The following is a 25,141-nucleotide window of genomic DNA, read 5'->3' as shown; positions in this document are numbered from 1 at the left end:
AAGTGGTGTGCTGGAACAATGGCATTCACATGAGTGATGCCAACAGGCTCAATAAACTGATGAGAAAGGCTAGCTGTTATAGGAGTCAAACTGGACACACTGGAGGCTGTAGTAGAACAAAGGGCCCTCCAGAAAATCCTGGCAATTCTGGAAAATGTTTCTCAACCTCTGTATGCCATCTTGGCTGAACAGAGACACACTTTTAGTAATAGACTAAGACAACAGCACTGCTCCAAAGAACACTATATGAGGTCATTCACGAGGAAATCTGCAGATGCTGGAAATTCAAACAATACATACAAAATGCTGGTGGAACACAGCAGGCCAGGCAGCATCTATAGGAGAAGCACTGTTGATGTTTTGGGCCGAGACCCTTCATTGAGTCCTGACGAAGGGTCTCGGCCCGAAACGTCGACAGTGCTTCTCCTAATTACCTTCGGCCATTAGACTCTATAATGAGTCAACCTAGAGCCGGGGAAGTGATGACCTCCTCCTGTCAGACTGTTTGAGGTAACTTATTTTTTCATTCCTTCTACTTCTCTTCTAATATTTATATCTGTGCACTTGCAATGCTATGGTGACACTGTAATTTCCTTTGGGGTCAATAAAATATCTATCACACCATCCACGTGGAGAGGAAGTTCCATCTCAATACCTTCCACCATATTGTGTGACAAACCAACATACTGAATGGGGCTGATTCAGCAGTTGTCCAACAGTTCAAGACCAGTCTTTCTTGAGTGCTGTGGATCACTACAAGCTGCAAAAATGTACTTGAACACAATTGGTAACCTCAGGACAGAAGAAATCTTACTCCACTATTATTCGATCTGAAGTTCTGATTGAAGATCAAAGGTTGATTGGAAGTCCAGAACTCGGGGCCCAATGGCCGGAACCCCAAGTCTGTAAATACTCAAGTCTGCTAATGGCTGGAAGCCGAAGAAGGCCTCTCTTGTTCAAAGAATGTGTATGTGCATGGGTGGGTAGGTTTTAATTACAGGAAAAATACTGGCATGGATAGAGAAATGGCTGACAGGTAGGAGGCAGCAAGTGAGAATAAAGGGGGCCTTTTCTGATCAGCTGTCAGGGACTAGTGGTGTTCCTCAGGGGTCAGTATTGGGACCATTGCTTTTCACATTGCTTTGTCAATGATTTAGATAGTGGAATTGATGGCTTTGTGGCAAAGTTTGCAGATGATACGAAGATTGGTGGAGGGGTAGGTAATGCCGAGGAAGCAATGCGATTGCAGCAGGACTTAAAGACAAATTGGAAGAACAGACAAAAAAGTGGCAGATGGAATACAGTGTTGGGAAATGTATAATAATGCATTTTGGTAAAAGGAACACTAGTGCAGACTATTATCTAAATGGGGAGAAACTTCAAACATCAGAGGTGCAAAGGGACTGAGGAGTCCTCGTGCAAAACTCCCATAAGGTTAATTTCCCGGTTAAGTCTGTGGTAAAGTAGGCAAATGCAATGTTGGCATTTATTTCAAGGGAAATAGAATATCAAAGCAAGGATATAAGGCTTTGTAAGACACTGGTCAAGCTGCACTTGGAATACTGTCAACAGTTCTGGGCCCCATATCTCAGAAAGGATGTGCTGTCAGTGGAGAGAGTCCAGAGGAGGTTCACGAGGATTATTCCAGGAATGAAGGAGTTAACATAGGAGGTGTTTGGCAGCTTTGGGCCTGTACTCACCAGAATTGAGAAGAATTCTTGGAGGGGATCTCATTGAAACTTACCAAATGTTTAAACACTAGATAAGGTGGATGTGGAGAGGATGTTTCCTTTGGTGGGGGTGTAAAGAACTAGAGGGCACAGCCTCAAAATTGCGAGGTGAACCTTAGACAGAGATAAGAAGGAATTTTTTTTTATAGCCAGAGAGTAGTAAATCTGTGCAAGGCTCTGCCAGACAGTTGTGGAGGCCAAGACCGTAGGATATTTAAAGTGAAAATTGATAGTTTCCTGATTGGTCAGGGCATCAAAGGTGATGGCGAGAAGGCAGGTGTATGGGGTTGAGTGGGATCCAGGATGAGCCATGATGGTATGGTGGAGCAGATTCGATGGGTTGAATGGCCTAATTCTGCTCCTATGTCTTATGGTGGGAGGGAGGAGTGGGACTTGTTTAGTTGTTATTGCTTTGCCACTTGGCATGCTTTGTTTGGCTGTATTCAGAGTTGTTCTCCAAGCGTGGAGCGCATGGCATGTTGGCGCAAGAACATGTGGCAACACTTATGAGCTGTACCCAGCACACCATTGTGCCTGAAATACAGACACATTTCACTGCATGTTTGATGTACATGTGATAAATGTGAATCTGAGTTATTGTCACACCAGTGCATTGATGTGTGCAATACAGCATGCCAAGAGAAACATTAGATGTACCCAAGAAATGCCGAGTCAACTTGGAGAAGCTAAGCACATGATTAATGTATGCAAAACGGTGAATAGCAACACACTGCTTCGAGCATGAAGAAAAAGAGCAGAACAAGTTGGCTCCCATATTGACCCTAGCCTTCAGGAGAAGGTCCAAGTGGCAATGTTGCTGTTAATGGCACAATCTTCAAATCACAACTCCTCAGTAAACAAAGCAGCCCACGTTGACATGCAGCCAGACCAGATACATGGCAATTCATTTTTCAGCCACAAAAGAGCCAGGCACTGACTATTCCAGCTAGTGGGAATTGAACGCCTGTGCTACAGTTCAGCCATCCTGTTGTTGCCAAGTTTCACATCATTAACATCCTGAAGAGCACCACTGAGCAGAAACTCAATGTGCCAGAGACACAAATATGGAGCAGGGGATCGAGTGGTGAGTGACTCACCTCCCAAATCCCCAGAGTCTTTCACCAAGTGCAAGGCACATCATGACTACAATGGGATGAGTGCAGCTTCAACAACCCTGAAACATCTCAAGATTCAATATTTAAGTATAGTTATCACAAGTACATCAAAACAGACAATGAAATTCATTGTACGTGTTACAACCAACACACCCAAAGTTGGCTGCCCACATTTTCCCCTTAAACATCCACACCTACTGCAGGCATGCGTTCTACAAAATATACTGTGCTAATTTGTCAGGCACTGTGTAACACAACCTCCCAGACATGACCTTGACTACCCAGTAAAATAAGGGGATGGGAACACCACCACTTACAGGTCCCCTTCTTGGTTCTGGATTAACTTGGAACTTGCCACTAACAATACTGTGAAATACTGCAGCTGTTCAAAGCAATGGCTTATAACAACCTCCCCAAGGGCAACTAGGATAAGCTGTGCCAACAACACCGACATTCTGTTAATATATTAAAAATCTAGTATTAAAGAAATGTAACGCAGCTTTCTAGCACACCATACTCCTAAGAGAATGGGGAAAAAAACCTTCAAAATCATCCATCCCTGCAGAAATTCCCAGTCTAATCCCACTCTGCCTTTTACCTTGAAAGCTGTTACGACTAATCTCTCTGCATATCGGTAGATCGGGGGCTGTAACATCCATAGACCATCCTCTTCAGAATTATCATAGGAACATGCACAGAGACGAAGTAGGTTGGACCTACCTGGACTGACACAAAGCATGCTGTTAGGATTGATAGATGCCTCATACGGTGGCGGGGGGTCATCAGGATGCTGAATGTCTGGATATTTATAAGCTGTGTAGGGAGGTGGGGGATCGTGGAAGTGGAATGCTCCACCCTCACCATCATCAGACAGATGTAGTGGAGTTAGGCCTGATCCAAGGCTATCTGGACCGTAATCAAAGCCTGGCATTCTGCTTCGGGCGAGATTAAAATGATGCACTGAGAAAGGAAAACCAGAAGAATCAGCTGCAAACTTGAGCTGGGTTCAAGGTCAGCCAACGTCCACAGATCAAATCATAAACCAACACTGACAGCTGAGCAAACCCAAACCTTTCCCTTCCACTCTGCTCATTGCTGTTACAAGAAAAATTTGTTCCTCTCTCCCCTCCTTCCTGCCGAGCTCTCTCCACTCCACCCACGCCCACCCACAATGCCCACTCCGCATCACCCCGTTTCCATCTCACCTTCCACCCACCAACCTCCCCTTTCTCCACATCTCCCCCACATCCCCACTTCACCCCCTTCGCCTCTCCTGGTCAAGTTACACTCAGCACAGAACTTAAAACATAAGCTTCACTCAAGCAAGCTGAAATAGCTGGGCAAGAGGAAATTGATTCAAAAATAAGTAATATCAATATTGTAACTTTAACACAACAATCTATCCCAAATCTAACAGGAAATTCAGCAAAATAAACCTGCCAATAGGTTGGTCACAAGGTAGGTTCCTGAAAGACAACACAAGGACCAGAAACTGCAGGCCGACTTTGTGCATTGAGATGAGCTGAGAAAAACCGGTGTGTCTAAATCAGGAGGCAAAGTGGCTCAGCAAGTATGAGTCTTCTTGTTTTTTTAACCAGAACCAACCCCAGTGAAACCACGGCAAGGAACCCGATGGGAGTGTTGGCAGAACTTGGGTATTTTTTTAAAACAACAAATACTTTTGGGAGAGCATCAGAGCGAACACCAGTAGTGAACTAGTTGCCCCCACGAGTCTGCTCTGCCATCTGGTAGAATCACTGGTGATCACTTACCTCGTCACCACTTTCCTGTAGCAACCCCAGATCTCTCAATTCCCTTAACACGCAAAAATCCATCATGATACACCCAAAAACTGAAAATCCTTTGCCCTTGGGGATAAAATTCCAAAGATCCCATACTCTGTGTGAAGAAATGTCTCCAGATTTCTGTTCAAAATGATTGACCCCTTACTTAAGACTGTGAACCTAGGTTGTGCCACTCCAGCAAGGATGTCATCCTGACTGCATTTAACCTGATAAGCTTAATTAAAAATATATTTGAGATCACCTCTCATTCTTCTGGACTCCAGGGAATTACAGGCCCAGATTATTCAATCTCTCTTCATAAGACAACCATACCATCCAGGGAATCAATATGATTAACCTTTATATCTTTTCTTAGTTAATGAGATCAGACCAACACATGTGCTCTCATAGGACACAGGAGCAGAATTAGGCCGTTTGGCCGATCGAGTCTGCTCCACCAATCTTGGCTGATTTATCTTCCCCCTCACCCCATTCTCCTACCTTCTCCCTGTAACCTTTGACAGCCACACTAATCAAGAACCTATCAACCTCCACATAAAATATACCCAATAATTTGGCCTCCACAGCCTTCTGTAGCAATGAATTCCAGATTCACTACCCTCTGGCTAAAGAAACTCCTCCACATCTTTGTCCTAAAGGGGCTTCCAGTCACTGGAGGAAGACTTCCATTCTTGTATTTAAAGCCGATGTTTTTTTTTGGAGTTGGTGAGAGTGCTTCAGAGATGGTGATGGGGTGAAAGAGCTGGATATTATCAAAACTATCTGAAGAGCTTTCATGGCTCTAATGGTGTTTATACAGTTACATGGTGAATGAAACTCACAGTTGCCTCCAATAAGAGATTCAATACGCTCTCTCCGTCGTTGCCGTAATCGGTGGACCATGAAGAGGAGCAGTGACAGGATGAGGAAAGAGGAGATACAGCTTACGATCAGACGCATTCCACTTGCCATGGAGTCAAAAATACCACTGCCATCTGTGGGCACAGGAATACAACAGGACGGTTACACTGAGTATGCCATCTGCTTCAGATTTTTCATGACAAGCTACTGACACACCACTGACTTATTCCCTCAAATTAGATGGTTACTGGAATTCGTCTCCTTGTTCCTAGTTCAAAATAGGGACACTTGTATTGGTTAACGCTCAATGAAGGAACAGATAGAAAAACAGGACACAAGTTCCAATAAGGTTCCAACACCCATTCAATTCGTTAGCCACCATTTCACACTTCCATGGTCACTATGGTTAAATGAAATTCTAGACAGCTCAGGCTGTTTGTCACATCGTGTCTGTGGGGGCGGGGCCGTGGGTGTTGTGTCCATGGGACCGGGGCTGTGGGTGTTGTGTCGTGTCCATGGGTGTTGTGTCCATGGGACCGGGGCCATGGGTATTGTGTCGTGTCGTGTAGTGTCTGTGGGTGTTGTGTCACGTTGTGTCCATGGGACCAGGGCCGTGGGTGTTGTGTCCATGGGACCGGGGCCATGGGTATTGTGTCGTGTCTGTGGGTGTTGTGTCACGTTGTGTCCATGGGACCAGGGCCGTGTGTGTTGCGTCCATGGGAACAGAGCCGTGGGTGTTGTGTCGTGTCCGTGGGACCGGGGCCGTGGGTATTGCGTTGTGTCTGTGGGGCTGGTGCTGTGGATTGTGGAGGTTGTGTCATGTGCAAGCACAGGATGGGAGCAACCCAAAGAGAGGAGCAGGGGAAATGGAGAGCCTGGATTTACATCAAAACACAGGGATGGTGAGCAGAAGCAAACAAGAGATGCACAGTTTGCTGGAGGAACTTGGCAGCCAAGCAGCATCAGCAGAGGAAAGGAATTGTTGAAATGTTAGGTCAAAACTCAGCAACAAATGCGAAAGTGGAGAGGAGTGGTGGCCAATTTCAAGAAGACAAAGGGAAATGTGATTGGTGGACTGTAAAGCAGAGAATCTTGGTTACATTTCTTAGGACCGAGTTGGTGGGAGAAACCAGATTATAGGGGTGAATTAATGGAAAAATAGTTTGAGCCTGGCAGGATGAGAACTGCCGGGGCACAGGTTTGGAACAGTGGTGATGAAGTGGGAGTAATTTGCCTGAGCATTGGATGGGATACAGGAAACTGTGAGCACTGAATGTGGGAGTTGAGACATGCCATTTCAGTTCATTTATTTTGGGGATGTGGATGCCGCTGACAAAGCCATTCTCCAATTTCACTTCAGTGGGTTGTAGCAAGACATTCCCTACAATCAGTGAATCACCCCCCTTGGAAGTTTTCATGTTTTATTGTTTCACAACACTGAACCACAGTGGAGTTAATGTGTCTTTTTTTTGACAGAAAGACTCTCATGTCAAAGTGAAAACATCTCTCTACAAAGTGATCTAAATTAATTAAAAATATAAAACTAAATAATTGCTGGTGGAGAGAGTTTTATTTTGGTTTTGTACTGGAAATATTTACATTCGGACATGTCTCATTAGTGGAGCAGCAGTAGGGTCGCACTGTTTATTCCAGGGACCAGCAGATCGCACTTAACCCGGCCGGTTTAGCGAACAGAGAGGTGGATACCCCTGCTGAAATCTGGAGGAAAACACACAGAGGATTCAGAGGGGGATCAAAAAGGTGAGGGAGGAGGACCGGGTCGAGACAAGAGACTGATGGAGAAGACGAATTATAAGCCGTGTCTCCCCTCTCTCATTATGGGCAATGTGAGATTGCTGGGTAATAAAATGGACGAGTTGACAGCACTAGTCAGGAGTCAGAGGACTTTTCAGGAGAGCAGTGTTATGTGTTTTACTGAAACGTGGCTGCACGAGGACATACCCAACAAAAACGTTTCCATAGAGGGTTTCCAGACCGTTCGGGCTGATTGGAATTGCACTGAGAGCGATAAGCATAAAGGAGGGCAACTTGCTGTTCTGGTTAACAAAAGATGGTGCAATCCTGGTCATATTACGATCAAGGAACGTGTTTGTAGCCCAGATATTGAACTTTTTGCTGTTGGACTCCGGCCATATTATTTGCCAAGGGAAATCTCACATGCAATTGTGGTTGTTGTGTACATCCCTCCCTCTGCCAACCCGACGTCGGCGTGTAACATCATTCACATCGTCATAGCCAGACTACAAACCCAGCACCCGAGTGCCCTCATTACCATCTCGGGTGACTTCAACCATGTTACCATGGCTAGAACACTGCCCAACTTCACGCAGTATGTGAGCTGTACAACCAGAGGGGAGAGGACCCTGGACTTGATGTATGCTAACGTTAAGGATGCATACAGCTCCTCTCTCCTCCCCACACTGGGAAGGTCAGATCACAACCTGGTGCATCTCAGACCCTGCTACGTGCCTCTGGTGAAGAGTAAACCTGCAACCTCGAGGACAGTGAGGAAATGGTCGGGGAAGGCTTATGCGGCACTCCAGGGTTGTTTTGAGGTGACAGACTGGCAGGCCCTCTGTGAGCCACATGGAGAGGACATTGATCAACTTCTGTGTAGACTGCAATGTTCCGGCAAGAACTGTCCTTTGTTATTCAAATAACAAGCCACGGGTAACAAAGGACATTAAGGACATCCTGAACGCTAAAAAGAGGGCGTTTAGAGATGGAAATAGGGAGGAGCTGAGGACAATACAGAGGGACCTGAAAGCCAAGATCAGGGAGGCTAAAGACAGGTATTGGAGGAAACTTGAGTGGATCCTCCAGCAGAACAACATGAGAGAGGTCTGGAGTGGGATGAGGACCATCACTGTGCAAACTAGCAACAGAGGAGCTGAAGGCAGTGTGGACAGGGCCAACAAACCTAAACCTAACCTGTTCGTCAACAGATTTGACACTGTGGCCCCTGCCCATCCCCCACATGATTCATCTGTTGTCGGCCCCCAACCAACACATACTCCACTTTCCCTTCCTACCCCTCCTCACAGCCCCCCCACCCTGCTCTCATGACTACACCCCTCCCCCACTTGAAACCACCACAGTGGGCTTCACAGCTGAACAGGTGAGAAGACAGCTGAAACGTCTCCACCCAAGCAAGGCTGCAGGCCTGGATGGTGTCAACCCCAGGGTGCTCAAAGCCTGTGCCCCCCAGCTATGTAGAGTACTTCACCATGTCTTCAACCTGACCCTGAGTCTCCACAGGGTTCCTGTGCTGTTGAAGATGTCCTGCCTTGTCCCTGTACCGAAGTGGCTCCAATGACTACAGACCGGTGGCATTGACCTCCCACATCATGAAGACCCTGGAGAGACTTGTTCTAGAGCAGCTCCGGCCTATGGTTAGGCCACACTTAGACCCCCTCCAGTTCGCCTACCAGCCTCGACTAGGAGTTGAGGATGCCATCGTCTACCTGCGGAACCGTGTCTACGCCCACCTGGACAAGCCGGCGAGCACTGTGAGGGTCACGTTTTTTGACTTCTCCAGTGCGTTCAATACCATCCGCCCTGCTCTGCTAGGTGAGAAGCTGACAGTGATGCAGGTGGATGCTTCCCTGGTGTCATGGATCATTGATTATTGATTGCGCTTGCAACACTGTGTGTCAGACAGCAGCACTGGGGCTCCACAGGGGACTGTCCAGTCTCCCTTTCTCTTCACCATCTACACCTCGGACTTCAACTATTGCACAGTCTTGCCATCTTCAGAAGTTTTCTGATGACTCTGCCATAGTTGGATGCATCAGCAAGGGAGATGAGGCTGAGTACAAGGCTACGGTGGGAAACTTTGTCACATGGTGTAAGCAGAATCATCTTCAGCTTAATGTGAAAAAGACTAAGGAGTTGGCGGTGGACCTGAGGAGGGCTAAGGCACCGGTGACCCCTGTTTCCATCCAAGGGGTCAGTGTGGACATGGTGAAGGATTACAAATACCTGGGGATACGAACGGACAATAAACTGGACTGGTCAAAGAACACTGAGGGTGTCTACAAGAAGGGTCAGAGCCATCTCTACTTCCTGAGGAGACTGAGGTCCTTTAACATCTGCTGGACGATGCTGAGGATGTTCTATGAGTCTGTGGTGGCCAGTGCTATCATGTTTGTTGTTGTGTGCTGGGGCAGCAGGCTGAGGGCAGCAGACACCAACAGAATCAACAAACTCATCTGTAAGGCAGTGATGTTGTGGGGGTGGAACTGGACTCTCTGACGGTAGTGTCTGAAAAGAGGATGCTGTCCAAGTTGCATGCCATCTTGGACAATGTCTCCCATCCACTCCATAATGTACTGGTTAGGCACAAGAGTACATTCAGCCAGATGCCACATTCCACCGAGATGCAACACTGAGCATCATAGGAAGTCATTCCTGCCTGTGGCCATCAAACTTTACAACTCCTCCCTCGGAGTGTCAGACACCCCGAGCGAATAGGCTGGTCCTGGACTTATTTCCATTTGGCATAGTTTACTTAATATTATTTAATTATTTATGGTTTTATATTGCTGTACTTCTATACTATTCTTAGTTGGTGCGACTGTAATGAAACCCAATTTCCCTCAGGATCAATAAATGATGTCTGTCTGTCTGTCTGTTTGCTTAAGTACTCAGCCCCTTCAAGTCAGTATTTAGTAGATGCAGCTTTGGCAGCAATTACAGCCTTGAGTCTGTGTGGATAGGTCTCTATCAGCTTTGCACATCTGTATGCTGCAATTTCTCCCCATTCTTCTTTACAAAACTGCTCAAGCTCTGTCAGATTGCATTGGGACCGTAAGTGAACAGCTTTTTTTAAAGTCCAGCCACAAATTCTCAAATGGGTTGAGGTCTGGACTCTGACTTAGCCACTCCAGGACATTAACTTTGTTTTTCTTAAGCTATTCCTGTGTAGTTTTGGCTTTATGCTTGGGATCATCATCTTGCTGGAAAATCTTCCAAGTCACAGTTCTTTTGCAGACCGCGTCAGATTTTCCTCCAAGATTTCCCTGTATTTTGCTGCATTCATTTTACCCTCAGTGAAGCATCCCCATGGCATGATGCAGCCACCACCATGCTTCACAGTAGGGATGGTGTGTTTCTGATAACGTACGGTGTTTGGCTTACACCAGTGTTTAGTCTGATGGCCAAAATGCTCAATTTTAGTTTCATCAAACATTCTAGATGACTTCAGAGTCTCCCACATAGCTTCTGACAAACACTAGCTGAGATTTCATGTGAGTTTTTTTTCTCCTAACAGTGGCTTTCTCTTTGCCCATCTCCCATAAAGCTGTGACTGGTGAAGCACCCAGGCAACAGTTGTATGCACAATCTCTCCCATCTCAGCCACTGAATCTTGTAACCCCTCCAGAGTTGTCATAGGTCTCTTGGTGGCCTCCCTCACTGTATCCCTCTTGCAAAGTCATTCTGTTTTTGAGGATGGCCAGATTTACAGCTGTGCCATATACTTTCCATTTCTTGATAATTGACTTAACTGTACTCCAAAGGATTATCAGTGACTTGGGAAATTTTCTTGTACCCATCTCCTGACTTTTGCTTTTCAATAACCTTTTCGCAGAGTTGCTTGGAATGTTCTTTTGTCTTCATGGTGTCGTTTTTGCCAGGATACTGACGCACCAGCAGATGGACCTTCCAGATACAGGTGTATCTTTACTACAATCGATTGAAACACCACACTGCACACGGTGATGTCCATTTAACTAATAATGTGACTTGTAAAACCAATTGGCTGCACCAGTGATGATTCAGCGTGTCATATTAGAGGGAGTGAATACTTATGCAATCAATTATTTTGTGTTTTATTTTTGTAGATCACTTTGTAGAGATTTGTTTTCATTTTCACACGAAAGGGTCTTTTTATGTTGATAAGTGTAAAAAAAACAAATTAAATCCACTATGATTCATTGTAAAACAATAAAACATGAAAACTTTTGGGGGGGAGGGAATACTTTTTTATAGGCACTGTTTATCATGAAGTTTGTTTTTTTGTGGCAACAGTATAGTTCAATACATAAAATATACTATAAATTACAATAAGAAATATGTAATTAAATTAAATAAATAGCACAAAAACAGAACAAATATAGTGAGGTAGTGTATGGATGTTCAGCAATCTGATGGCAGGAAGAAAGAAGCTGGTCCTAAAACATTGAATGCGTGTCCTTGAGCTCCTTCCTGACGGTAGTAATGAGAAGAGGGTATGTCCTCCTGGTGGTAGGGGTCCTTAATAATGGATTCTACCTTTATGAGGTATCATCTTTTGAGGATGTTCTCGATGATGCAGAGGCTAGTGCTTACAGCATTGGTGGCTGACTTTACAACTTTCTGTAGCTATCTTATCAGCTATTCAGTGCAATCCATTCAGTAAAGACAATTCCACAACTGTTGGATAAGAAGCTCAAGGATCCAGGGCCAGCACCTGCAAAGGAACATACTTTCAAGGCAGAATGGTTTGCAGCTTTGAAGGTAGGCTACAAGAGTCACATTGCCTTCTACCATCGTCCTCCTTAGTGGTCAACATGGACTGGGGAGGTATTGTTAGAATAAATTAGGTGAGCACAGGAATGCATTTGGCTGACAGTACACACCACAACCAGTGTGGCTGTGGGAGAAGGAGAAGGAATAAAGGTTTAGGGTTGTAGATGGGGTGTGAAACAGACTTTTTATTCCTGACATGATATTTGAGTTGTTTGAACTGCACCAAGTGAAACAAATAGGGAATGTTCCAGTAGATGCCCGACATTAGCCTTGTTGAGGGTGAAGCCACCCCCAGGATAGCAATGGTTAGAGACCAAATGATGATGAAACTTCAGACAGGTTAAACTTGGGTACATTTCCAGTTGCCCCCTTACAGGAAAGATGTGGAGAGTGCACAAGAGGTTTACCAAGATGCTGCCTGGATTAGAGGGTGTGAAATATAAGGAATGGTTGGACAAACTTGGGTTTTTAAAATTAGGAAAAGAATAGATAGGGTAGATTGTCATAACTTTTACCCTGTGACAGATATGTCAAACACCCAAAGGACATTATTTTAAGATTGGGAGGGAGGCAGGGAGTACTTAAAGGTGATGTGAAGAACAATTTTTTTTAAATGCAGAGAGTAGTAGGTGCCTGGAATGGGTTACTGGGGTAGCAATGAAAGAAGACTGTTTGGTAGAGTTTTAAAGGCTTTTAGATAGACTCACGAATGTGAAGAGAATGGATGATACACAGGAGGATGATGTTTAATATTTACAAAATCAACACATCATCATGGAACAAATGGCATATCCATTGGTGTCCAGTTCTAATATTCCATGTACCATTCAATGTCCATTGGTGTCCTGTTCTAATATTCCATGTACCATTCAATGACCATTGGTGTCCTGTTCTAATATTCCATGTATAATACCATTAAGTGTCCGGGGTGAGTGATTTATTCTCCTTTGTTTGGTCATACCTAGACCCTGGAGTGATTCAAATCCAACTTGCCACCGATCAGCCTGTGCTTAATGGTGATAGGGGCTACTTCACCTGTTGGGAAATTGTGAATGAAAACTGAACCAGCCTCTGTTGGTCTAATGAATATGGATCGTCACTGAAGCAGCTAAGGGTGATGAGAGGAGGACTGAGCCGAGAGGTTCTTGTTTTGGTGTCCTTGAGCTGGTGTAAATTGACCTCTGACAGACATAAGCATCTTCCTTTGAAGATACAGGATTCCAACCACTGGAGAAGATGGAGACCTGAAACATTGACTGTCCTCTTGCCTGCATACATGCTGTGTGATCAACTGAGTTCCTTCAGTACATTGTGTTGCACAACTATTGAAATGTCAAAAACACAACAGTGTATCTCTATATAAGCTCCCAGAAACAGCAATGTGCTAATAATCAGACAATTATGCATTGCTTGAGGAAGAAATCTGCAGCCAGCCCCTTATTCTCTTAAGATCTGGCCAAGATGCAGACAAGGCATTGACTAACAACATCCACATGGTGGCACCTTTGACAATACAAAGCAAGGAAGTAATGGACAAAACATTTACACTCAAACCTGAATCCGGGGGAGGATTGCAAGTTTAAAAGCATTAAGGAAGAAAAGAAATGCTCCCCCCACTAGTACTACCGATTCAATATCCCATAAGACAAAACAATCTACAATGAACCAGACACTGTGCCTGAATTTCCCTCTTCAGATACAATAAACTCAAGGCTGGCTTCTCAAGGACCTGCTACCTCCAATTTACAAACAGGTTCTGGTTCTGGTTCATGGCCTCCACACTTTTAGTGACCCACCCTAGTGCAGGTTTCCTCCAATGACCTTCAGACTTTGAAAACCAAGCACGTGATCCATGTTACACCCAGATTCACTGACCAACTGCATCGAGATATAGTGGTTGCTTTACCTGGGTCAAGGCAGGTGAATTTACAGCACTCCTTTGGGTCCTTTTCATAGTGCTGACAGCCCTGTGGCCGCTCACACAGAGCAGCAACGCACATCTCAGGTTCGCCATTGTGACAGGTACAGCTCAAACATGGATCATTACCCTTTGGAGTGAAGTTCTTGCCCTCATCTACCACGTTATCTTTGATATCAACACAGGTTTGACCTGGAACATAAGCACATGTTTAGACACAGGTTTACAGTTCAATACGTATCCATACACCCACCCGCCCCTCCCCCCCACCCCAACTGCAAGGCTGAAAATTACAAGGACTGAACAAAAACTTAGAGCAAGGGTCCTAAGATCCAATCCAGATGTTGGCTCAAAGTTTAGTCAAGTCAACTCAAACCACTGCTAATGCTCCTGACAGCTAGTTAGAGTCGATAATGAACATGTTCACAATCTGATGGAAAAAGGCTTCAGGTACAAGGTCAGACCCCTTCAGGCGGAGATTAAAATCATGCTAAATGACAAATTACAAATTTACTTCCTGCTTCAGTAAAGCAGCCAACTTAATCAAAGGCCCCCATTTCCCTCCCAAGACATATCCTCTACTCCCCATCTCCACAAGAAAGAGGTACAAAAGCATGTACTACCAGGCTGATGAACAGATTCAATCCTGCTGTTAAAGTAACCATGGAACAATAAAAAGGACTCTTGATCTCACAATCTACAATACCTCATTATGGCCTTGCTCCTTACTGTTTGCTTGCACTGCACGTTCTCTGTAAACATATCACTTTATTGGTATTGGTTTATTGTACAAAGATACAATGAAGAGCTTGTCTTGCATGTTGTTCATTTTGATCAAACCATTTCACAGTACACTGAAGTAGAACAAGGTAAAACAATCGCAATGCAGAATAAAATGAAGGGCTACAGAGAGCAGTGCAGGTAAACAATGAGCAAGATCATCATTTGACTGTACTATCTCAATGCACAAACGTGATGAAATGTTCAATATGGATGATGTGCAAGACAGAAGTTTTTCCCACTGTATCTAGGTGTATTTGACAATAATAAATCAATTTACCAGAATGATTAGTGGGATGTTGAATGTTCTCTGGGGAAATCTGATGATACAATCATATTAATAGTCATTCCAATGTACACTCAGTGACCACTTTACAAGGCATGCTTTTACATCTGCTCATTAATGCAAATCAGCCAATCAGGGGCAGCAACTCATTGCACAAAAGCACGCAAACATGGTCAAGAGGTTCAGTTGTCGTTCAAACTAAACATCAAAATGGGGAAGAAATGTGATCTAAGTGACTTTGACTGTGAAATGTTTGTTGGTGCCAGACGAGGTGGTTTGAGTATCTCAGAGACTTCTGATCTTCTGGGGTTTTTATGCACGTCCCTAAGAGTTTACAGAAAACTGAGTGAAAAACAAAAAACATCCACTTTCTCATTAACAAGGTATTTTCTGTGGGTCAAAATGCCTTGTTCATGAGAAAGGCTTACAGAAAGGCAACGGTAACTCGAATAACCACATGTTACAACAGTGATGTGCAGAAGAGCATCACCGAACACACGTCAAACCTTGAAGTGGATGAGCTAGAGCAGAAGATGACCACGAACACACACTCAATGGTCTTCCCCAACCAGAAGCCCTGAGTGAACCGCAATTTTCTGAGGGCCAGATCAGTGGCTTTCAGATCTGGTGACCAAATAAAAACAAGTTACGACCTAAGAAAGCCAGATCACATGCAAAATGGCAATTCCAGGCCAATCCTGAATCACGGAAGGATGCACAACAGCTGTGGCAGGGCTTGAATGCTGTCATCTTCTACAAAGTGAAATCAAGTGGCATAGGCGACAAGAAGGCTTCGCTCCCAGATGACACACTGCCCTTACACTTCCTCCCTCACCACCATTCACAGGCCCCAGACAGTCCTTCCAGGTGAGGCGACACTTCACCTGTGAGTCGGCTGGTGTGGTATACTGCGTCCGGTGCTCCCAGTGTGGTCTTTTATATATTGGTGAGACCCAACGCAGACTGGGAGACCGTTTCGCGGAACACCTATGCTCAGTCCGCCATAAAAAGCAGGATCTCCCAGTGGCCACACATTTTAATTCCACGTCCCATTCCCATTCTGATATGTCTATCCATGGCCTCCTCTATTGTCAAAATGAATCCAAACTCAGGTTGGAGGAACAACACCTTATATACCGTCTGGGTAGCCTCCAACCTGATGGCATGAACATTGACTACTCTAACTTCCGTTAATGCCCCTCCTCCCCTTCTTACCCCATCCCTGACATATTTAGTTGTTTGCCTGTTCTCCATCTCCCTCTGGTGCTCCCCCCCCCATCCTTTCTTTCTCCTGAGGCCTCCCGTCCCATGATCCTTTCTCTTCTCCAGCTCTGTATCACTTTCGCCAATCACCTTTCCAGCTTTTAGCTTCAACCCACCCCCTCCGGTCTTCTCCTATCATTTCGCATTTCCCCCTCCCCCCACTACTTTCAAATCTCTTACTATCTTTCCTTTCGGTTAGTCCTGACGAAGGGTCTCAGCCCAAAATGTCGACAGCGCTTCTCCCTATAGATGCTGCCTAGACTGCTGTGTTCTACCAGCATTTTGTGTGTGTTGTTGACACAATGTCTTATGAGTTTGCTTTGACCATCAAAACATGGAGGCACCTTTATGAATTAACACAGCCACAAATGACCCTGTGATTTTAGTCTTTGAGGCTGACATGACTGTGGTCCGTAGCGCCACTATTACAGCTTGGGGTGTCAGGGTTCATAGTTCTATTTTGGCATCATCTGTAAACAAGTTTGTATGTTCATTTGTGTGCATGTGGATTTCATCCGGGTGCTCTGGTTTCCCCCCACAGTCCAAAGATGTACCTGGAGTAGATCAATTGGAGATTAGCCCATGATTAGGTTTGGGTTAAATCAGTGGGTTGCTGGGTGGCGTGGCTTGAAGGGCTGGAAGGCCCTGCCTGTGCTGTATCTCTAAAACTAAAATAAAAAGTGACTAGAAAGGTCAATAGCAGATACCATTTCTTTGGTTCTTCACTCAACTTTCAAACATCAGGACAGTGAAGATGCACACATTAAGAAACTGTTAATTGACTTCTGCTTGGCATTCAATACTATCAACCCCTCAAAACTAATCATAAGCTTCAAGACCTGGACCTCGAAACCTCTTTGTGCAACTGGATCTTCGATGTCCTCACATGAAGACCCCAGTCAGTTCAGAGAGGCAACAACGTCTCCTCCACAATCACCATCAGCACAGGTGCACCACAAGGTTGTGTGCTTAGCTCCTGCTCTACTCACTTATGTCTTTGAGGCCAAGTACCACTCCAATACCCTATTTAAATTTGCTGATGACACCGTCGTTGGCTGAATCAAAGGTGGTGACAAATCAGCATACAGGAGGGAGACTGAAAATCTGACTGAGTAGTGTCAGAACAACAACCTCTCAATATCAACAAGATCAAGAACTGATCATTGACTACAGAAGGTGGAAACCGGAGGCCCACATTCAGGGATCAGAGGTGGAGAAGATCAGCAACTTTAAATTCCTCGGTGTTATCCTCAGAGGATCTGTTCTGGGTCTAGCAGGCAATGTTTCATTATAAAGAAAGCATGGCAGCACCTCCATTTTCTTTGAGCAGTGCCCAATTAGATTAAAAATGACTGGTGGGTAAATGGAATAGTTGGGAAGTGTTTGGATTTGTTATGACTATGACCAATTTCAGTGGAAGAGGGCCTTAATAACACTTGTTAACTGATGTAAATCAGGGAAATGAGCATAACATTATTGACTAGCTAGCAAGATCCGGTCGACTTCAGAGGTAGCTAACTCAGTACTGGTGATCTTTGGTGTCAAGGCCAACACTGGGAACTGACTGCATGAAGACCAGTCTTACACATCCTTTTTCACACAAATCTGATACTAACAATCACACAACACAAACAAACTGATCACTATCTGTAACCGAGTCAGGCCAAAAATACTGCTGAGGGCCTTGCTGCAGTCAACAGTATCAACACGTACTTCTGTCAAGATGGCTCCGAATATCCCACTGGCATATATCGTATCCACTCTGATTATGAATCTATTTAGTATTCATATATGGGATATGGGCATTGTTGGCAAGGACTGTATTTATTACTCATTCCTAACCACCCTCACAGATGCTGGTCAGCTGCCTCATAGGCCAGAGTACTCTATTTGGTGAATGTATTCTCAGCGTCGGTGAGGAAGGAGCTGCATAATTTTCACCCATTAATAAGGGAATGGCAACGTAAATTAGAATTGATGTGGGATTTGCGGGTGGTGATTTTCCCCACTACATACTCTGCTTCTTGATTGTAGTCACAGTGGGTCTGGGAAGCATTGGTGAAAAACTCCCTGGAAGTTGTGGCAGTGTATTTTACACAAGTTACATATTATGGGTAAGGTGTGCCACTAGTAAAGAGTGACATCGTCTCAAGTTTCTGGAAAGGTGTAATAATAACAGTGTTGCAGTGGTGGGAGATTTTAATTTCCGAAATATCGATCAGCATGTCCCTAGAGCGAAGGGTTCAGATGGGGTGGAGTTTGTTAGGTGTGTTCAAGAAAGTTTCTTGACACAATATGTAGATAAGCCTACAAGAGGAGAGGCTGTACTTAGAAACATAGAAAACCCACACCACAAAACAGGCCCTTCGGCCCACAAAGCCATGCCAATTATGTCCTTAACTTAGAACTACCTAGGGCTTACCCATAGCCCTCTATTGTTCTAAGCTCCATGTATCCATCCTGGAGTCTCTTAAAGGACCCTATCGTTTCCTCCTCTATCACCGCCGCCAGCAGCCTACTCCACGCACTCACCACTCTCTGCATAAAAAACTTACCCCTGACACCTCCTCTGTACCTGCTTCCAAGCACCTTAAAACTATGCCCTCTTGTGTTACCCATTTCAGCCCTGGGAAAAAGCCTCTGACTATCCACACGATCAATGCATCTCATTATCTTGTACACCTCTATCAGGACACCTCTCATCCTCCATCACTCCAAGGGGAAAAGGCAGAGCTCACTCAACCTATTCTCATAAGGCATACTCCCTAATCCAGGCAACATCCTTGTAAATCTCCTCTGCACCCTTTCTATGGATTCCACATCCTTCCTGTAGTGAGGCAAGCAGAACTGAGCACAGTACTCCAAGTGGGGTCTGACCAGGGTCCTACATAGCTGCAACATTACCTCTTGGTCCTTAAACTCATCACGATTGGTGAAGGCCAATGCACATCCTCTTTCTTAATATCTACATGCTGAAGCTTTTCAGTCCGCTGTAAGTCATCCCAACAATCGCCAAGATCCTTTTCTGTAGTGAATACTGAAGCAAAGTACTCATTAAGTACCTCTGCTATCTCCTCCAGTTCCACACACACTTTTCCACTGTCACACTTGACTGGTCCTATTCTCTCACGTCTTATCCTCTTACTCTTCACATACTTGTATAGAATGTCTTGGAGTTTTCCTTAATCCTGTCTGCCAAGCCTTCCCATGGCCTCTTCTGGCTCTCCTAATTTCTTTCTTAAGCTCCTTCCTACTAGCCTTGTAATCTTCTAGATCTCTATCATTAACACGATTTTTGAACCTTTTGTAAGCTCTTCTTTTTCTTCTTGACTAGATTTACAAAAGCCTTTGTACACCACGATTCCCATACCCTACCATCCTTTCCCTGTCTCATTGGAACGTATCTACGCAGAAGCCCATGCAAATATCCTCTGAACATTTGCCACATTTCTTTAGTATATTTCCATGAGAACATCTGTTTCTAATTTATGCTTCCAAGTTCCTGCCTGATAGCCTCATATTTCCCCAATTAAACGCTTTCCTGAATTGTCTGTTCCTATCCCTCTCCAATGCTATGATAAAGGAGATAGAATTATGATCACTATCTCCAAAATGCTCTCCCACCGAGAGACCCAACACCTGACCAGGTTCATTTCCCAATATCGGATCAAGTACAGCCTCTTCTCTTGTAAGCTTATCTACATATTATGTCAAGAAACCTTCCTGAACACACCTAACAAACTCCACCCCATCTAAACCCCTCACTCTAGGGAGATGCCAATCAATATTTGGGAAATTAAAATCTCCAACCACAACAACCCTGTTATTATAACACCTTTACAGAATCTGTCTCCCTATCTGCTTCTTGATGTCCCTGTTACTATTGGATGGTCTATAAAAAAGTAGAGTTATTGACCCCTTCCTATTCCTAACCACAGATACACTGTAGACAATCCCTCCAGGACTTCCTCCTTTTCTGCAGCCATGACACTATCTCTGATCAACAGTGCCACACCCCACCTCTTTTGTCTCCCTCCCTGTCCTTTTTGAAGCATCTAAAGCCTGGCACTTTAGATGCCATTCCTGCCCCTGCTCCATCCAAGTCTCTGTAATTGCCACATCATAGCACCAAGTGCTGATCCACGCTCTAAGCTCAAATGCTTCATTCATAATACTCCTCACATTAAAACAGACACATCTCAAACTATCTCTATCACTTGCATATTCTCCCTTTCGCATTATCTCCAAGCTTTTTCTATTTGTGAGCCAACCTCCCTTTCCTCCATCACTTCAGTTCAGTTCCCACCCCCCAGCAATTTTAGTTTAAACTCTCCCCAACAGCCTTTGCAAACCACCTCACCAGGATACTGGTCCCCCTCAGATTCAAGTGCAACCTGTCCTTTTTGTACAGGTCACACACCTGTCCCAGAAGAGGTCCCAATGATGCAGAAATCTGAATCCCTGTCTCGTGCTCCAATCCCTCAGCCACGCATTTATCCTCTATCTCATTCTACTCCTATACTCACTGTCACATGGCATAGGCACTAACCCCGAGATTACTAACATTTGAGGACCTACTTCTTAACTTCCTTCCTAATTCTCTGTAGTCTGTTTTCAGGACTTTCTCCCTTTTCCTACTTATGTCGTTAGTAGGAACCACCTCACAATTTGTGACGGAGATAGTAGAGGTACTTAATGAGTACTTTGCTTCAGTATTCACTATGGAAAAGAAACTTGAGGATTGTAAGGATGACTTACAGCAGACTGAAAAGCTTGAGCACGTAGATATTAAGAGGATGTGCTAGAGCTTTTGGAAAGCATCAAGTTGGATAGGTCACCGGGACCGGACAGGATGCACCCCAGGCTACTGTGAGAAGCAAGGGAGGAGATTGCTAAGCCTCTTGCAATGATCTTTGCATCATCAATGGGGATGGGAGAGGTTCCGGAAGATTGGAGGATTGCGGCTGTTGTTCCCTAATTCAAGAAAGGTAGTAGAGATAGCTCAGGAAATTATAAAACAGTGAGTCTTACTTCAGTGGTTGGTAAGTTGATGGAGAAGATCCTGAGAGGCAAAACTTATGAACATTTGGAGAGGCCTAATATGATTAGGAATAGTCAGCATGGCTTTGTCAAAGGCAGGTCATGCCTTAAGAGCCTGACTGAATTTTTTGAGGACGTGACTAAATACATTGATGAAGGTAGAGCAGTAGATGCAGTGTATATGGATTTCAGCAAGGCATTTAACAAGGTACCCCATGCAAGGATCTGTTCTGGGACCCCTTCTCTTCGTGATTTTTATAAATGACCTGGATGAAGAAGTGGAGGGATAGATTAGTTAATTTGCTAATGACACCAAGGTTGGAAGTGTTGTGGATAGTGTGGAGGGCTGTCAGAGGTTACAGCTGGACATTGATAGGATGCAAAACTGGGCTGAGAAGTGGCAGATTGACTTCAACCTAGATAATTGTGAGGTGGTTCATTTTGGTAGGTCAAATATGATGGCAGAATATAGTATTAATGGTAAGACTCTTGGCAGCATGGAGGATCAGAGGTATCTTGGGGTCCGAGTCCATAGGATACTCAAAGCTGCTGCGTAGGTTGACTCTGTGGTTAAGAAAGCATACGGTACATTGGCTTTCATCAATCATGGGACTGAGTTTAGGGGCCGAGAGGTAATGTTTGAGCTATAGGACCCTGGTCAGACCCCACTTGGAGTACTATGCTCAGTTCTGGTCGCCTCACTATAGGCAGGAAGTGGAAACCATAGAAAAGGAGCAGAGGAGATTCACAAGGATGTTGCCTGGATTGGGAGCATGCCTTATGAGAATAGGTTGAGTGAACTCGGCTTTTATTTCCATGGAGCGACAGAGGATGAGAGGTGACCTGATAGAGATGTATAAGATGATGAGAGGCATTGATTGTGTGGATAGTCGGAGGCTTTTTCCAGGGCTGAAATGGCTATCACAAAAGGGCACAGTTTTAAGGTGCTTGGAAGTAGGTACAGAGGAGATGTCAGAGGTAAGTTGTTGATTTTTTTTAAAAATGCAGAGAGTGGTGAGTGCGTGGAATGGGCTGCCAGTGATGGTGGTGGAGGCAGATACAATAGAGTCTTTTAAGAGACTCCTGGATAGGTACATGGAGCTCAGGAAAATAGAGGGCTATGGGTAACTCTAGGTAATTTCTAAGGCAAGAACATGTTCGGCACAGCTTTGTGGGCTGAAGGGCCTGTATTGTGCTGTACGTTTTTTATGTTTCTAAGTTCAGGTTGGTAGCATACTTCTGAATTTTGAAGCTGCATTTATCTGAGCTTTAAACATTAACTATCACTCTGCTCCTGTGATTTTTGTCAATTGTGAAAAAGACAATGGGGAGCCAGGAGATGACTTTCCAGGTGCTGAATATCCAGCTTCTGATATGCACAGGTGGTTAAAGTATTAAGTGGTTGGTGCATTTGTCTCTGTTGAAAGTTGAGCTGCAAAATGTTTATCAGAATTGGTTGGAGGGTGGGTGCTTTTAAATATCTAGTTAGGGAAATGTTTTGCCATCGTCATTAGCTCATTACTGGCTGGCATTAATGTTATTTTCCACCTTTGCACCCAAGTCAAAAGTTTGCTCAAACTTTGTTGCTCTTTGGGACAAACTGCCAGGACATGAGGATTTGTAAATGGATCTGTATATCTCTGTCAACATCTCCATTTCTGACCATACTTCAGTTCACTAAGGGAGCTAAATTCCTCTTTTCAAATGGTAACGTTCTAGAATTTCACCATGTCCCTCCCTGAATTCTCCAATTATACTCTTTTTTTCCCCTATAAACATTAAGACCTCTGTTATGTTCTCTGCTTCCATGCACGGATTTCCTCTGATTTCAAATGGATCCCATTCTCTCCCTGGTTACCCTCATCTTCAATACATTTACAAAATGCTTTAGGATTTCCTGCAATCTTAGCCCCCAGTGATATTTTATGTTCCCCTTAGCCTAATTAATTTTTTTAGTACTCCACTTTAATGTCTCTACGCCTGCCAAGTCTCCTGTGTTCTCATTCCTCTTTACTGCCATATGCTTCCTTTATTTTTCCCTTTATCCAACCCTCAAAACACATGATTTCCAGATTTCCTCATCCTTCTCCTTTATGAGAACTCTTTAGCACTGAACAGTCATTGAAGGCAAAAGTACTTAGTCTCACTACACTTCGTTGAGTCCTGACGAAGGGTCTCGGCCCGAAACGTCAACAGTGCTTCTTCCTATAGATGCTACCTGGCCTGCTGTGTTCCACCAGCATTTTGTGTGTGTTGCTTGGATTTCCAGCATCTGCAGATTTCCTCGTGTTTAGTCTCACTACACTTCGTCCAGTTTGGACCCATGGCCTGGAGTTGCGCCCATCTGAACTAAACTTAGCATTAATATAGTTGAGGTGTTTTAAAACTCTCCTGTATATCAGCAAACAGGGATCTGCATGGTGCTCCTCAGTTTTTAGACTTCGTAGTGAGTGACTGATGCAGTTTAAAAACAGAAGGGGCTTTAAATATTGGAATCTGGAACAAAAAATATCTTCTGGAGGAACTCAATAGGTCAGGCAGATTGTGGCGTTGCATCAAGGTAAAGAATATTGGAGCTTGCACCATGGGAGTTAGAAACAATCGTAGGATAGACAAAAATAAACAAAGACAAGACTGGAGGTGAAGACACAAAGAAAAATTGACACCGTAGTATAGTTCAGCCTAGAAAAGAGAAACAAGTCAGAACCACAGATGTACTGTTGCTGAAGGACCAGTTGAAATTTGTCAGTCACAAGAGGGGCAGAAGCACCTGCAGGCTGATTAATCACCCTCTTAGTTACAAGGAAACCATAGCAGCTGAGGCCTCGTCTACTCCAGGGCCATCCAGTTCATTAAATCCTGTGGTCCTGAAGTCTGGGAATTTGAATTCAAAACTGTCGGCTTATCCACATTCGTTTAAAGCTTGTGTCAGAGGAAAACAACAGTGCAAAATTGTTGCAGCAGAGCTCTACAGCTCAGAATCTAATTTGGAAATTCCAACTTCAAAGAAAAGGCAAATATAAACATTTTTTGTTTTAAAAGTTAATAATGAAGAGCAAGTATATCCAATGGATATTGAAATAAAAATGGAAGATTCAAGTTAGCACATTTGAGTCAAAGCCCTGCCATCTTAAGAGTTTTGAATCTTCAGTTTCACTTTGGTAGTTTAGTAGAGCTAATAGATAAACCAAGAAGCCTTAAGCAGTGAAAGAAAGGATGGGAGGATGGTGAAGCAGAGGTAAAGTGATCAAGGAAAAAACTGAGTGCAGAGTTCAGCCCAGAAACTACTCTGGATTGGAATGGAATGCCTTGACACTCCTGACTGCCTGTGTCACAAGCCTCGAAAGCTTTTTGTCTACAGAATAGAACGTTGCCTTTACATAATTACTAGCTTTCACATGCACCGGCAACTTAAATTAAGATTAGTTTGAAGAATACAGATACGAGTTTCATAGATCAATGCATTATGCAATCAAATTAAACTGCATCACATCGGGTGAAAAGGGGTAGAATTAATAACCTCATTGAGAGAAGTCCTTTGGGGAAAAGCAATCATACTATTAAAGCTTTGCATTCAGTGAGAAATTATGAAAGGAGGCATCAAATATCGTCTTCCTTCTTCATTGCCAAAGAAAACAAAAAATGTACCAAATCTAGTGAATTAATTAACAGAGGAATTTGAATGAATATTAAAGGGAAAGCATTCGAGACATTGAACACCAATAAGTACCCAGCACCTGATGGCTGAGGTGGCAGTAAGTTGTGGGCATCCTAGGTTGGCATCAGAAGCATGGCAACAGTTGCAGGCTGCCTAGCATAATCGATAATTTGAT

At 44.2% G+C, this 25,141-nt stretch overlaps 1 protein-coding gene and 1 long non-coding RNA gene across 3 annotated transcripts in view; one reads left to right on the top strand and one right to left on the bottom strand.

The window, feature by feature from the left end:
• Positions 1 to 13,934, top strand: part of LOC140732941 (uncharacterized) — a 60,506-nt gene extending 46,572 nt beyond the window's left edge. The window contains exon 3 of the long non-coding RNA XR_012100188.1: positions 11,102 to 13,934. This is a non-coding gene — a long non-coding RNA (uncharacterized lncRNA). The remainder of the gene's footprint in view (positions 1 to 11,101) is intronic.
• dgcr2 (DiGeorge syndrome critical region gene 2) overlaps positions 1 to 25,141 on the bottom strand; it is a 112,266-nt gene that overhangs the window by 4,563 nt on the left and 82,562 nt on the right. Inside the window, exons 8-10 of one of the 2 annotated variants that reach the window (XM_073055669.1) lie at positions 13,928 to 14,131; positions 5,472 to 5,624; positions 3,566 to 3,805 (exon numbers count right to left, since the gene is read on the bottom strand). In XM_073055669.1, coding sequence (XP_072911770.1) covers positions 3,566 to 3,805; positions 5,472 to 5,624; positions 13,928 to 14,131 — 597 coding nt within the window. The remainder of the gene's footprint in view (positions 1 to 3,565; positions 3,806 to 5,471; positions 5,625 to 13,927; positions 14,132 to 25,141) is intronic. The other variant, XM_073055670.1, reaches the window with a different exon arrangement.

The sequence above is a fragment of the Hemitrygon akajei genome, chromosome 9 (genome assembly GCF_048418815.1).
Source record: "Hemitrygon akajei chromosome 9, sHemAka1.3, whole genome shotgun sequence".
In the NCBI taxonomy this organism is placed as follows: Eukaryota; Metazoa; Chordata; class Chondrichthyes; order Myliobatiformes; family Dasyatidae; genus Hemitrygon; species Hemitrygon akajei.
Note: the sequence above shows the minus strand (reverse complement) of the source record. Positions and strands in the feature narration are given on the sequence as shown.